Source organism: Quercus robur, chromosome 7 (assembly GCF_932294415.1).
Source record: "Quercus robur chromosome 7, dhQueRobu3.1, whole genome shotgun sequence".
Taxonomy (NCBI): domain Eukaryota; kingdom Viridiplantae; phylum Streptophyta; class Magnoliopsida; order Fagales; family Fagaceae; genus Quercus; species Quercus robur.
In genome coordinates, this window is record NC_065540.1 from 16,336,168 (window position 1) to 16,349,354 (window position 13,187).

Sequence of the window (13,187 nt, forward strand, 5' to 3'; positions counted from 1 at the left end):
ATAAATAAATTATTAAAATTTTAAGTTTCCCACTAGTATCCCATTTAGAAGACATCAATCATATGACACAACAATCAATTATAAGGGAAAACAAGATGAGACCTGTATTGAACATTACAAAATAAGATAAACAGCAATGTTCAACTTAGATATCCATATCATTTCCACCAATGCAAGCGTAGATAACAATCAATCATATGGTCAATAAATTAAACTTATTAGACATCATAGAAGTGAGAGTTTTGTGCATTAAGCATGATGTTCTAGATTATCTAATTGCAAACTGATGAATGATGATCGAGTGGATTGGAAAAGAGATGGGTTCTACCTACCTATGATATAAAAACCCATATTATAGATAGAGTATCTTATCTTCGCAACCAAAATGATATTCCTAGCAGTGTTTCAATTTTGTACGTTTTTGCAGCTTATCCTTTTTTCTGACATGTCAAACAATATAAATATGTTGCGGTAACGTGGTACACTAATTTATAAGCCAATAAGGACACCTGCATCCAAGTTAGTGACTCAGAAATTGCATTCTTTTTGGAAGTATCACAGTATTCGTCAGAAAGTAAAAACCACGTAATATTAAATTGGAGACAGAACTCACACAGAAACAATAAAACAGTCATGGCACCAATGGAAACATCTAGAGTTTAATGTCCAACGTCGACAATTGCAAGCAACTAGAAATAGGACAGGAGCAGCAATAACAACTAAAATATTAGAGATAGAATTATTGTTGCCTTGATATTAAAATAATAACCATGATAGTAATCAGTGTGAGATCATTGAAACCAACAAATTCACATATTTTATTGCAGCTCAACTCAGCGCCATAATTTTAAGCCAAATTTAGCTCACCACATCTCTAAATTTCAAACAGGATGGGGTAACAATGTCAAATTTATATTCATTACTAGTTACCACCATTTTATTTGATGTTAATAGCTCCACTCATGCATAGCATGCTTAGTTTCTCCAATATATTTTCTTTCCAGACCTATCAAGTTATATGGATTCTTCCAAGCTAAATGTTTAAGTCCCTTCTACTCGGATGAGCAACATTTTGTCTATCCCATTCTATAGTTTCATTTGCAATTATAACACATTGACAGCCAGGATTTCAAGTTTGAGATAATTTTGCATAGCAGTTAAGAGAAACTGGTAATTTTCTCATAGCCTTTGATAGATTGGGGATAAATCTATAATTATTTTTCAAACAAAGTTTCTCTTTAAACTAGTTTGGAGAAAAACTTTTCAAACTTCTCATATATCTCTTTTTTTTTGTGTGAATTTTGAAAATCTAACCGTTGAATTTCATGTTCCTTATGTTCTTAACATGTATATCAAATTTCGTTCAAATTGGATATTATTTATTGTTCGATCAATAAACTTATTTTTATACACAATTTTAGATCATAAAAATTTAAAACTTTAACATTTATTTGATGAGATAGCAATTGATCTTTTTGAAATTTTATATACATGAAGAATATAATAAAAACATGCAATCTAACGGTTAGATTTTCAAAATTCACACTTAATATAGAGATATATGAGGAGTTTGTTCTTATTTTTCCGAAATTAATCCTGCAGTTCTGGACGAATGTGTCTTCATATAGTAAAAGCTTAATGCAGCTTTACCACATTCATTGTATCTACTCTACATATAGTTCATAATTTGGACACCAAAAAAGCAGATGGGCTCCATTAGCACCATGACAGCATAATTAAAAAAAAAAAAGAAGAAGATAAATCTGACAAAACATAGCGACAACAACCTGTCACAATCTTAATAATGTATAACATAATTTCAGCTGGACTACAATTCTAAAATATCTTACAATAATGGGTGCAATGCAAGCAATTAAGCAAATGCCTGACCTGTGGTATGATTGAAAGGTTTTTCAAAACTGTCTGAAGGTAAGGTTGACACGGCCAGGACGAAGACTAGTTTCCTCATACAAGGCCCTAGGTGCCGACTTTGGTATGATAGATGCTACACTGTGAAATATATGTCTAGATTTACCACCAAAAATCAAAACATCTCCTGATTCTAGCAGAACTTTCTCTGCCTTATCCACATTCCTCTGATTGCCATACAGGAATTCTGCTGAATCACCAACAGATAAGGAGACAACAGGCAATCCCTTGAGGAGACTCTCTCTGCTTTCATCACGATCCTATATATATATATATATATATATTAAATTCAAGATGAGTAAATATAAGTTCTCTACACATTTTACAACAAAAAGTATAATGTTCATCATGGTAGTTCTCAAAAAGACAGTGCATGCTACTAAAAAAGCCAGAAGCCATTGAAGCAAATTCCTAAGTTATATTTACTCAAACTGTTCCTTCTTCCTAGTTATTATTAAAGTCTAAGTAGAATCTGATCTCTTTTAAAACTTAAGTTTTTGCTAACAATTCTTTTAGTAAATATATCCAAGAAATACTTTAATTTTTCTAATTCACAAGTTTACACAAGAAAGTCCACCAGCCCCTCACTGCTTCCTACATAGGGATCACCACATACAGGTGGAAGTCTGAAAATATATACATTGAGATTCTTATCTCCATGAATAATTATCCTTATATATCATAGGACTCTTGGATGTATTATGAAAATGCTAGATTGTACACCCAGCCTTTTCAAGCTACCCACATCAGTAAGTAAAAAGAAAGTGATTGTAAAAATATTGAAACTCAGTTTAACAAATAGTACCTGGTGGTGACCAAGTCTCCCGTGGGTAGTATAAAAGTTGACAATGCATATGTTCGGAGACATTGAAGGGAGTATATCTTCTACATTACTAACTTTATATTCTTTCTTAATGAGGGCATGCGCATCTTGAATTGCTCTTTTAACCAACAGACTAAACTCATGTGGAATGGCAGGTGCCTTACTTCCATCAAAAACCCGTTGTTCTTTATACTTTCTGGTTTCAGGATCCCAGTTCAGGCCAAGACACATCATCTGCAGACGAAGTTTTGCCCCATCTTGATAACCTGGCTGGTAAAATCCCCCTTGGCCAAGACCAAGTACTCTACATTTCTTTACTATTTCAACCTGAAATGATAAGATTGGTAAAGGGTACAACCTTTTAGGAAACAACACACCTTACCCAGGATCTATAAAATGCAAAAAACAGAAAATAGAGAACATAAAAGCTCAATGCACACACACAAACCGTTAGATTTATGTGGTTCACCCAAAACTAGTGTTATGTCCACGGGGTTACTATAGTTTTATTATGATAGTTACAACAGGAGTTACATGGATCATCAACACATATATACTGCCCTATTACTTGGTCTACACACTTGTTGGAAATTACAATAAAGGGCCTACAGCATCTAAAGTGTGCTCAAGTATCATAAATACTCAGATAATTGTATGGATACCAATTTTGTTCAGTTTGGAGTTGGGGGCTGGCAACATAACTAACACAGTAGATTAGGCTCCCCACAAATGCCATTACAACTATCTCGAGCTTACAGAAATTGGAAACATTAAGTGAAGATCTTTTTTCAAATAAATACAAACTGCAATTGAGCTACATTTTGTACTTATGCTCCTAGGTTGTTAATCTCGATTCAAGTTAACTAGTATTTGCAACATTAAAGAATACAAGCAGTACTCAATTTAAGGCATGGTATCAAGAGGAACCTGTTCACTGAGGGTGATGTATCGTTTTAGTAGAACCATCCCAGGTCTCAATACTCTTTGCTCTGTCCCTTCCACAATGTGCCCCATTTCATTCCACTTCTCATTCAAACAACCTGTTGATGTAGCAGAACTTCTGCTTCCAGATAGGCACATATCAAATGGTTTCACCTCAGGCAAAACCTCGGAACAATCAGCAAAATTGGTACCAGCCACATGTTTTGAATTGCTTTGTCCAAGTTGGAGTCTTTTGCCATTAGAATGCTTGCGCTTTTTCCCAAATTGAGTAGGCAGTAATGACTCGTCCTGCCAGGTTGCGAAGTTTCCAACACGTGAGGTCTCAAATCAAAAATGAACTAGTAATACTTATAAAACTAGAAATCTTCATTTTTCTCTTTGTTTTTTGTCTTTATAAATTGGTACGTTACACACGCACTCAGTATAAGCACACATTGAACATGAGTAAAAGTACATTTGTACTTAGAAAAAGTGGGGTTTTAAAAAATCGTTCATAAATAAATAAACTTTAATACACTATAACTAGTTTATTTGCTTAAATGTAAGATGAAAAGTGACTTTTGAATAAATAGGCTCATTTTTTTTTTTTAAAATGTCAACTGATTGGTATTTTTGATAGTTGTATAAGAGATTTGGATTCAATTCTCATTTACATCAAAAACTAATTAGTGTCTTAATTTGATGATAAAGAGCTATCATCAAGAGCGGAAGTCGTAAGTTAAAACTCTCTTTAAAAAAAAAAAAAAAAAAGAAGTTTACTCAAATAAGCTAACAACAAACAAGCAGAACTAGAATGAGCCTGTTTTGACTTATTGCTAATTGGCAATTGACTATATATGAAACAAAGAACAAAGCCCAAAGCTACAGCCTACAGTTACAATGTTACCACAATTCTATAAACCGAGGATTAATTGTGAATTTTTGCAAATTCTACTAGACGGTAAAGACAACATTTTTGTTTTTAAGAAAGAATACTCACAGTCTTTACAGCAGGGTCATAGGAAATCGAGGAATTGTGAGTACTAGGTTTAGGGCTTGAATTAGAATCTTGTCCTCGCGAATTCTTCATGCTCCTTAGCGATGAGAACGGCAGGGAAATTTGGCGGGAAATAGTCGGAACCGTACGAAGATGTTTATGACGATGATAGAGATACCTCGTTAATGACGAGGTGATTGTACGGTGGAGCTGTAGAAGCATACTATGCGACGCCGTTTAGGTAGCAAACGAACCGAACTGACTGTGATTTTTCATTTTTGTATTTGCTGATTTTAGCGCCGTCTCGGAAACATGACTGACGAATAGACCTGGAATGTGAACGACACAGGCGCGAGTTTATATTATTATTGATTGGACTAATTAAACGACAGGTCTTAAATGTGGAACGACATTTTTTTATTTTATTTTTTATTTATTATAAGATAAAATTTTTATTCTAACTTAATCTCACATAATCTAAGTGTATATAGGTGTGAAGCTCCCTCTTGGAGACTTGAACCCCAACTCTTATCCTCACATCTTATAAAGATTTATATTTGTGGTGTGATCATCGTACCAAGGGTACACAGTGATAATATTAACCGACATCTAAAATCTATTGAATTGCTTACTCCTAAATCTATGTGTGTGTAGGGTTACAACTTTAAAATTAATTAATTTTTATTTTTATTTCTTATAATTCTAAATAACTATATGAGCTATAAAAAATAAAATAAAAAATTATTTGCAGAACATATTCCAAATAAGATAATATTTTATTTAACAATTTTTGGGCCTCAAATAAGAAAACATGTCTCAAATTGAGTATCTATACAAAAATATTAAGTGGGAAAAATAACTGATTTGAGTAAAAACTGTCATTTGAAAAAAATTCAACAACTAATTAATAATTGGTCGATGGCATTTAACTGTCCTTTTTGGAAAGAATGAGCGGCGAAGAGAAAAATGTTACAATTTAGAGTTTTTTTTTTTGGGTGTGATTTTTTTATTATTTTGTTATTTTTTTTATTGATTTGTTGAATATGTGGCATTTTGAAAAATGTTTTTCTAGCCCTTAAATTTGTATGAGAAAGCATTTTCTTGTACTCATTTTACATCTATTATTTTACACAATATCGACAATTGATATATTGATATATACATTTTAAAAGGTATAAAGATTATGTTCACATTTAAAATATGAAAAAAAGATGTATAATATAGTGTTTGGGCAATAATAAAAGCTCAATTTTTATTCTATTTAGTTTTTCATTGACCACAAAATACATTTTTTTAACCCACTATGGTGAGTTGGGTTGAAAAAACTCTTCAACCCAATCTATGCACATCCCTAATTGGGGCCGTAGAGTGGCTTAAAATTTAGCTATAATGGTAGAAAATAGTTTTTTTGGGGATTTATGTTCTGCAAGTCATCAATGGAATTTACATTTATAGATAGCTTTGAAAAAAGATTGAAGCCATAAATAGTGGTTAGAGATAGAAGTGGCCATTGCTGTATTATGGAGTGAAAAATCTTAGCAAGGTGATGATTGTATAGGTAGAGACTAATTGCTGCAAAATCAGAAAAACAAGCAACAATGGATTTCAGACTACCAAGTGTGATGTCTGTTTTTTTTCTAATTGTTCAGCCTTGATCACGTCTAATGATTTAATCTTCAATCGTTACTTCAATATATTTCTGTGTTCCATTTCCATTTTTGCATCTGTTACAATAAATATATATAAAAGAATCTCAAGTTTGCGAAGGACGAGTTCTGCGTACTAAGAACTTGAGTTTGTTAAAATCGAGTTCCAAGTGGGATATTTTATTAAAAATGCCATATTAGACATGTCACATTAGCATGTATCTATATAATATCTAAAAATTGAAGTATGTTATTTATTATTGTTACGCTCCTGTTGAGCCACATCAACATAGTATTTTGGTCTATTTGGTCAATTTCGGTTCACTTTGATCTATTTTGGTCCATATCAGCTCGCTTTGGTCTATTTTGATCTGCTACGGTTCATTTTAGCCCACTTCGGTCTATTCGGTCCATTTTAGCCCACTTTGGTCCATTTCGGTCCATTTAAGCTCATTTCAGTTTATTCAGTCCATTTCAGCCTATTTTGCTCTATTTCGGTGCACTTCAGTCTAGTCAGTCCACTTTAGTCTATTTCGGTCTACTTTGGTCCATTTCAGCTCACTTTGGTATGTTCGGTCCATTTCAGCCTACTTCGGTTTATTTCGGTCCAATTCGGTTTATTCGGTCCCATTTAGTCCAATTCAGTCTAATTTGGTTTATTTCGGTCCATTTCAACTCACTTCCACTTTTCGGTTCATTTCAGCCCACTTTGGTCTATTTCGACCCTATTTGGTCCCATTTGGTCTTATTCAGTCCATTTCGGTATATTGGGTCCATATCATCTCACTTTGGTCTATTTCAGTCTATTCTGTTTATTTTAGCCCACGTCGGTCTATTTCGGTCTATTTGGTCCATTTCAGCTCACTTTAGTCTATTCGGTCCATTTCAGCCCGCTTTGATAAATTTCGGTCCATTTTCGTCTACTTCGCTCCACTTTAGTCCATTTCAATCTACTTCGGTCTATTTCGGTCCAATTTGGTCTATTCAATTTACTATGATCTATTTTGGTCCTATTCGGTCCACTACGGTCAATTGCGGTCCACATCGGTCAATTTCAATCTATTTTAAGTACCATTTATAAGTCTCATATATTATTTTTATTAGCTTGTAACCCATGCATATGCATAGATACACTTAAAGATATACAATAAGATGTATAATATAATTTCTATATATAATTCAAATACTATTGATAGTCATTTTTATATTTTATTAACTTTTTAAAAAAATTTTGTAAGGATATTATTAGGTATAAAATGTAAAATTTTCATATATTTTTTTTAATTATTGTGAAGCATTTTTTTTTAATTTTTTAATTTTTTAATTTTTTACGGTTGATTTATTCTAGACTCTTTGGCTTTTGTACTTAATAACTCAATTGGATGAATATTTAAGATATGGTCCCACATTTGATTTAAAATAAAAAAATAAAACTCTTTAAAAATAAATAATTTAGGACACATGGCGCAAAATTAGAACTTTAATTTCGAATTCTAATTTAAGTTTCTCTCAACTTCACCTATTATTATATATATATATAGATTTTTTACTTAATAAAAAAAATCTACAAAATTTTCTGCACAATTATAGATTTGCTTTTAATTTGCATAAAAATTCTAGTTCGGTGAAGTTGAGTTTTAGGCTATGCTATATAACTAAATAACTTTGAAAAGAATTTTTTTGGTAAAATAACAGACATGAGGACGGCGAAGCTGCCAAATTATGTGGTTACTGTATTTGTCTATCCAAGTGAGTAACAAAAATCATTGGCTATATGAACAAAGGAAGCACAGAATGCTAATTTTTTTTTTTTGGTTGTGTTTTACAACTTTTTAGAAAATCTTCATGCTGTCCAAGGCCCTAGCTTCAAGAAAACACGAAAACGTGTTGCAAGGCAAGCATGCTCTTGCCGCCATGAAACCAAACACGTCATCCAAGCGTGAGAGCAGTGTCAGCATATATGGTCACGGTTACACGTGGCTCAAGTAGACACGCCCACGTGGCTAGCAACCACCACGCTCCTTAATCCCACTGAAAAATGATGCCTTCCCCACTAGTAAAGAATAGCACTCAATTGATCCAACCAAATTAGATGAGCTTTGTCCCACATCACAATTTCACTCGCGGCTGTCCCAAGTTAATCATACACTCGCAAACCTAAAGATGTTACAAACTAAATTACAATTAAGTACGCAATAAATTTTACAATTTTTTGTTTTTGTTTTTATGTATTATTGAGTTGACAAATTGTAATTGACCTTCTATAAAAACTGTTTCAGTGATGAGTTTATGTGAATATAATAATGTATTACTCATTATTATCACCTCAATAAGTTATGAAAAAATTTTGAAATTTTTTTACTTGAGTAAAATTTGCTAACTCAATGTCAAGAAAACTTGCAGTTCAATTGTATTTGTTTTCTTTTCTTAGAAGGATCATGATTTGAATCTCTTCCCCACTGTTGAAACTATCAAATTATTAAAAAATTGCTATCCCGACAAGTTATGAAAGGGGTTTGTAAAATGATTTGTCCCAACATTAATAAGTATGGGCCTGTGCTGTATTACTAACTGACCACCATATTGACAACCTGTATGCACCAACTTTTGGCCCTTTAGGACCTTTACATTCTGGTACTTCAGCAGGTGTGAGTAAACAAAAAATTAACAATTCATTCCGGCATGATGCCCCCACTACATTAGCATTTAGTACATTTTTCATGAAAAAACAAAGTTGAAAGCTCAGACCCTTTTCTAGAGTGGATTGGGTCCTTCTAAAGTCGTGACTGAGTGTGTTGTGACACTCATGCCTACCCTTTTTTCACAACATCTCATCAATTGACATCGGGAAATCCTAATGAATAGAGTAAACCCACCTGCCAGAAACATCAAAGATTAGTACTAAAAAGTTGAGGTTGCAATTCACCCCCATGAAGCTCTATTCCTTCAATTTTCTCATTCTTTTGTTAACTTATGGCAATTGCAACTCAGACATTCACATTGGTTACCAGGTCACACTTGCTGTACCTGTGGTATATAGTATGGGATTCATTGGGAGGGCTCTTCTAATGGAGACTAACCAAATCGAGCCCAATTTTAAAGCTGCATTAAGTGTTGAGGCAGTTAATGGAAAATACTCATGCTCCCTTGAAGTTTTCCTAGGAGATGTGAAGGTCTGGAATTCTGGCCATTACTCAAGGTTTTACACTTGGGATGAGTGTGTGCTTGAGCTGACTAATGATGGAGATTTAAGACTAAAGGGTCCGAAAGATCGCGTGGGATGGCGAACTGGGACTTCTGGACAAAGGGTGGAGGTAAAAACTATAGCATAACTCTGTTTTTTCTTTGACAGATTGATATGATACGATTTGAAACCTATAGTGTCATTTCTATCACTAGGCCAACATATTCTGATGTGTGTGTGTGTGTGTGTGTGTTTTCCTTCCTTCATTTTGATGCAGAGATTGCAGATACTGAGCACAGGAAATCTGGTTCTAGTTGACAACATGGACAGAATAAAGTGGCAAAGTTTCAATTTTCCAACAGATGTAATGCTCTGGGGCCAGAGACTCAATGTGGCAACTCGCTTGACTTCATTTCCAAGCAACTCAAGTTCATTCTACACCTTAGAGATCCAACACAACAGGATTGCTTTGTACCTGCATTCTGGTGAGTGGAACTATTCCTACTGGGAGTTTAAGCCTTCCATGAACAGGAACATCACATTTATCAAGTTGGGTTCAAAAGGCTTAGATTTATTTAGTGATAAATATAAAAAAATCGCGCAGATCACATCACAAGAAAATCAACTTCTAAGATTTTTAGCGCTGGGAAACGCGACAGGAAATTTGGGGCTATATTTTTATTCACCAGAAGAGAGAAAATTTGAGGCCTCTTATCAGGCACTCAATACCACATGTGATCTTCCTCTGGCTTGTAAACCTTATGGCATTTGTACATTCTCCAATGCTTGTTCATGCATTGGGCTTTTAACAAATGCAAAAAGTCCCAATTGCAGTGGGGCAATTTCTGGAGGGTTCTGTAACATTAGTCAGGTGGAGATGGTTGAATTAGGGGGTGTTAGTAGTGTGCTGCAGGGTGTTCCTAAAATGGTTAATGTTAGCAAAGAAGATTGTGAAAAGTTGTGTTTAGATGATTGTACATGTGCAGCTGCATTATATTACCTACAAGAATGCTATCTTTATGGGCTAGTTATGGGAGCTAAACAAGTTATAAGGGGAACTGGATTTACTTATATGGTTAAGGTTCCAAAGGGAACTCATGGGAGACATGGTAAGTCTAATGTCAAGAAATGGGTTTTGGTCATGGTAGGAGTGGTTGATGGATTGATTATTGTGCTTATTTTGGGAGGCTTTGGTTACTACTTCGTACAAAAAAGAAGGAAAAACTTGCTGAATACTGATAGAAATTAGAAACTCTTGACTTCGATTCCAGATTTTTTGTGGGAATTCAAATTACCATTACAATTCTTTTGTATTTAGTTTATACTTTATAGAGAGAAAAAGAAAATACAATTTTTGCTTGTTCTTGATAGGCTGAGGTTCATAGAAAGAGGTAATTTAACTCTATTCAAAATTTTTGAGCATCCTCATAGCTGACACCAGTTTTTTGTGTGCTGGCAACAAAGATTTTCTCCATATTGTGAGTTTAAATGGAATTCCAATGACTAGAAATCAAATCTAGTAAAAGTAATGCTTCAACAAAGAATAAATCTAGGAGTTGATCATGCAGGCCAAGAGCATTAAGGAGAAATAGCAGATTTCCTAAATGACCAATGATATATCTCAATAACTCTCAATTGAAGTCATTGGATATGAAATCTCCTTTCTAGTTCAATAGTGCTAGCTTAAGACAAGGCAAGAGCATATGGGTAACTAGTGCAAGAATCAAGCAGAACATATTACTGTAAACAAGCGTCATGTCCTAATTCTTATTTCTTGTATCTTTTTTTTTTTTTAGAGGAAAGACACATCCACTTTTTATTTCATAGCGAGAAGGTCCATAACATAATAATCATGGAGGTTCGGCGAAACAGACTCCATCCAAAAAAATACAGGAAAAGAAATTCTAACTCTCTTGACTAAGGCATGAGTTAAAGCATTATTTTGCCAAAAAATATGAGAGAAAGAGAAACTCGGTAAAGAGTTAGCATATGACAAAGTGTCTTGATTCTCTTGAACAAGGTGACCAAATGAAGAGTGTATCAACTTGTTGTGACGGAGAGTGTTGATCAATATTTCTTGTATCTTAATCTAATAGTGTAGATGATAATAAGTTAAATTTTTTTTAAGATGTGACACTAGATACACATTTGAATTTGTAATATTTAATTTAAAGCATGAAATGGAAATATACTTAATGCTAAGTGTGTGCTTTCAAAACATAGAGTATGAATAATTCATGTCCTGTGATATGTTGTAGTGATTTTTTTCTTTTGTTTTTTGTTTTTTGTGTGTGTGAATAAATACGATAGAATTTCAATTTATGGTGTCTACTTCATAATGATTGCTCTTTATCATCAAATTAAAATACTAATTAGTTTTTGGTGTAGACGGAATTTGAACCTAAATTTATTTATTCAATGACAAAAGATTTTTCTGGTTAAGTTAATTACAACCCATCATTAATTTTATTTATTTTTATTACATTACAAGTTGCCCCCAATCCAGTGCATAGATTGGGTTTCCCAAAATAGTTCCTCACGGAGTCATGGAACTCAACGTGGACTCTCCTCTCCTGTGGAGAGGGACAGGGCCACAGGGGTCGCCTTTCGGCCCACAAGCTGTGGGCATTAAATTATGGTACCTGGCAAATGGCAAAGCTTAGAATGTAGGACAGGCTTTGTGAAATAGGGCCTGCTTTATTCCTGAAAGAAAGGATGGTGCTGAATGATGAAGAGTGCTATTCTTCTGAGCTTTCGGTGTGAAGTGTAAACAATTTTTTGGACCGAAGTTTTCTTAATGCTATGCGACGAAAATGATATTTGTCCATAACTACTTCTAAAAATAATTATTTAAAAAAAAATTACATTGAATTTCTCACTTACCAAATGATTTATCAAATTGGACATTCATAACATGTTCTAGTCAACTCAATTTGCAAAGTCCTTTTTCATTAAATAAGAGATATGCAATTCAATCCTTATTTACACAAAAAAATCATTTGATATCTTATCGTTATAATAAATAGCAGTCATGATGAAACAAACACTATAATTAAAATTAGTCATTCACAAATCACAATGCCGTCAAACGAATAGTGGAGCAAAAAGTTAGGTAAGATTATTATTATTTTTTTTTATGGGATAAGTAAGATTATTTAAAAACCTATGAAGGTGAAAGACTCAACATACGCTTTTCGTAACACCTTTTTCTTTTTGATAAAGCTTTTCGTAACACTTTACTATCATAGATGTTACAAATAGAAGTAGTTATTAAAAAGTTATATTACCGTGGTGATTGGTCGCCTTAAAAGGTTATTACGGTGAAGGTCTGTCCGACGTCGTAGAATCAAAGTTCAAAATTTTATATATAAGAAAAACCAGCAAATCGTACCATATATTCGGCACAAGAATAGTTGTACAGTTTCAGAATCGTTCTAAAAGAGTTTATATATGTACTCCATGTCTTTTTATTAACGTAATGACTGATTATTAAATATCGTAAACTCAAAAAATAAAATAATATCTGTTATCATCAACTTCATCAAGATAAAATCCCAATCTTCCCCATGTAGCCAAAATTCATTTTATGACCATTGGATGCAGGGAAATCAAAGAAACAATTAGTACTTCTAAGATATATCTAAAGAGAATTAATTAGTTAAGTTACAATTAAATCTTCTCGTAATT

General features: G+C 33.4%; 2 protein-coding genes across 3 annotated transcripts; one reads left to right on the forward strand and one right to left on the reverse strand.

Moving 5' to 3' along the window:
• Nucleotides 1–1,764: 1,764 nt before the first annotated feature.
• LOC126692509 (uncharacterized) lies at nucleotides 1,765–5,011 on the reverse strand. Its single transcript, XM_050388134.1, has 4 exons — nucleotides 4,674–5,011; nucleotides 3,680–3,982; nucleotides 2,735–3,079; nucleotides 1,765–2,189 (listed from the first exon to the last, which is right to left on the reverse strand). The coding sequence occupies exons 1-4, from the start codon at nucleotides 4,890–4,892 to the stop codon at nucleotides 1,914–1,916; spliced, it is 1,143 nt and encodes a 380-aa protein (XP_050244091.1). The 5' UTR covers nucleotides 4,893–5,011; the 3' UTR covers nucleotides 1,765–1,913.
• Nucleotides 5,012–8,960: 3,949 nt separating this feature from the next.
• LOC126692510 (G-type lectin S-receptor-like serine/threonine-protein kinase SD2-5) lies at nucleotides 8,961–10,940 on the forward strand. Of its 2 annotated transcripts, none has more exons than XM_050388136.1 (2): nucleotides 8,961–9,630; nucleotides 9,787–10,940. In XM_050388136.1, the coding sequence occupies exons 1-2, from the start codon at nucleotides 9,247–9,249 to the stop codon at nucleotides 10,747–10,749; spliced, it is 1,347 nt and encodes a 448-aa protein (XP_050244093.1). In that variant the 5' UTR covers nucleotides 8,961–9,246; the 3' UTR covers nucleotides 10,750–10,940. The 2 variants fall into 2 exon arrangements, with proteins under 2 accessions (XP_050244093.1, XP_050244092.1); XM_050388135.1 differs by having other exon boundaries at nucleotides 8,965–9,630; nucleotides 9,778–10,940.
• The last annotated feature ends 2,247 nt before the right edge of the window (nucleotides 10,941–13,187 follow it).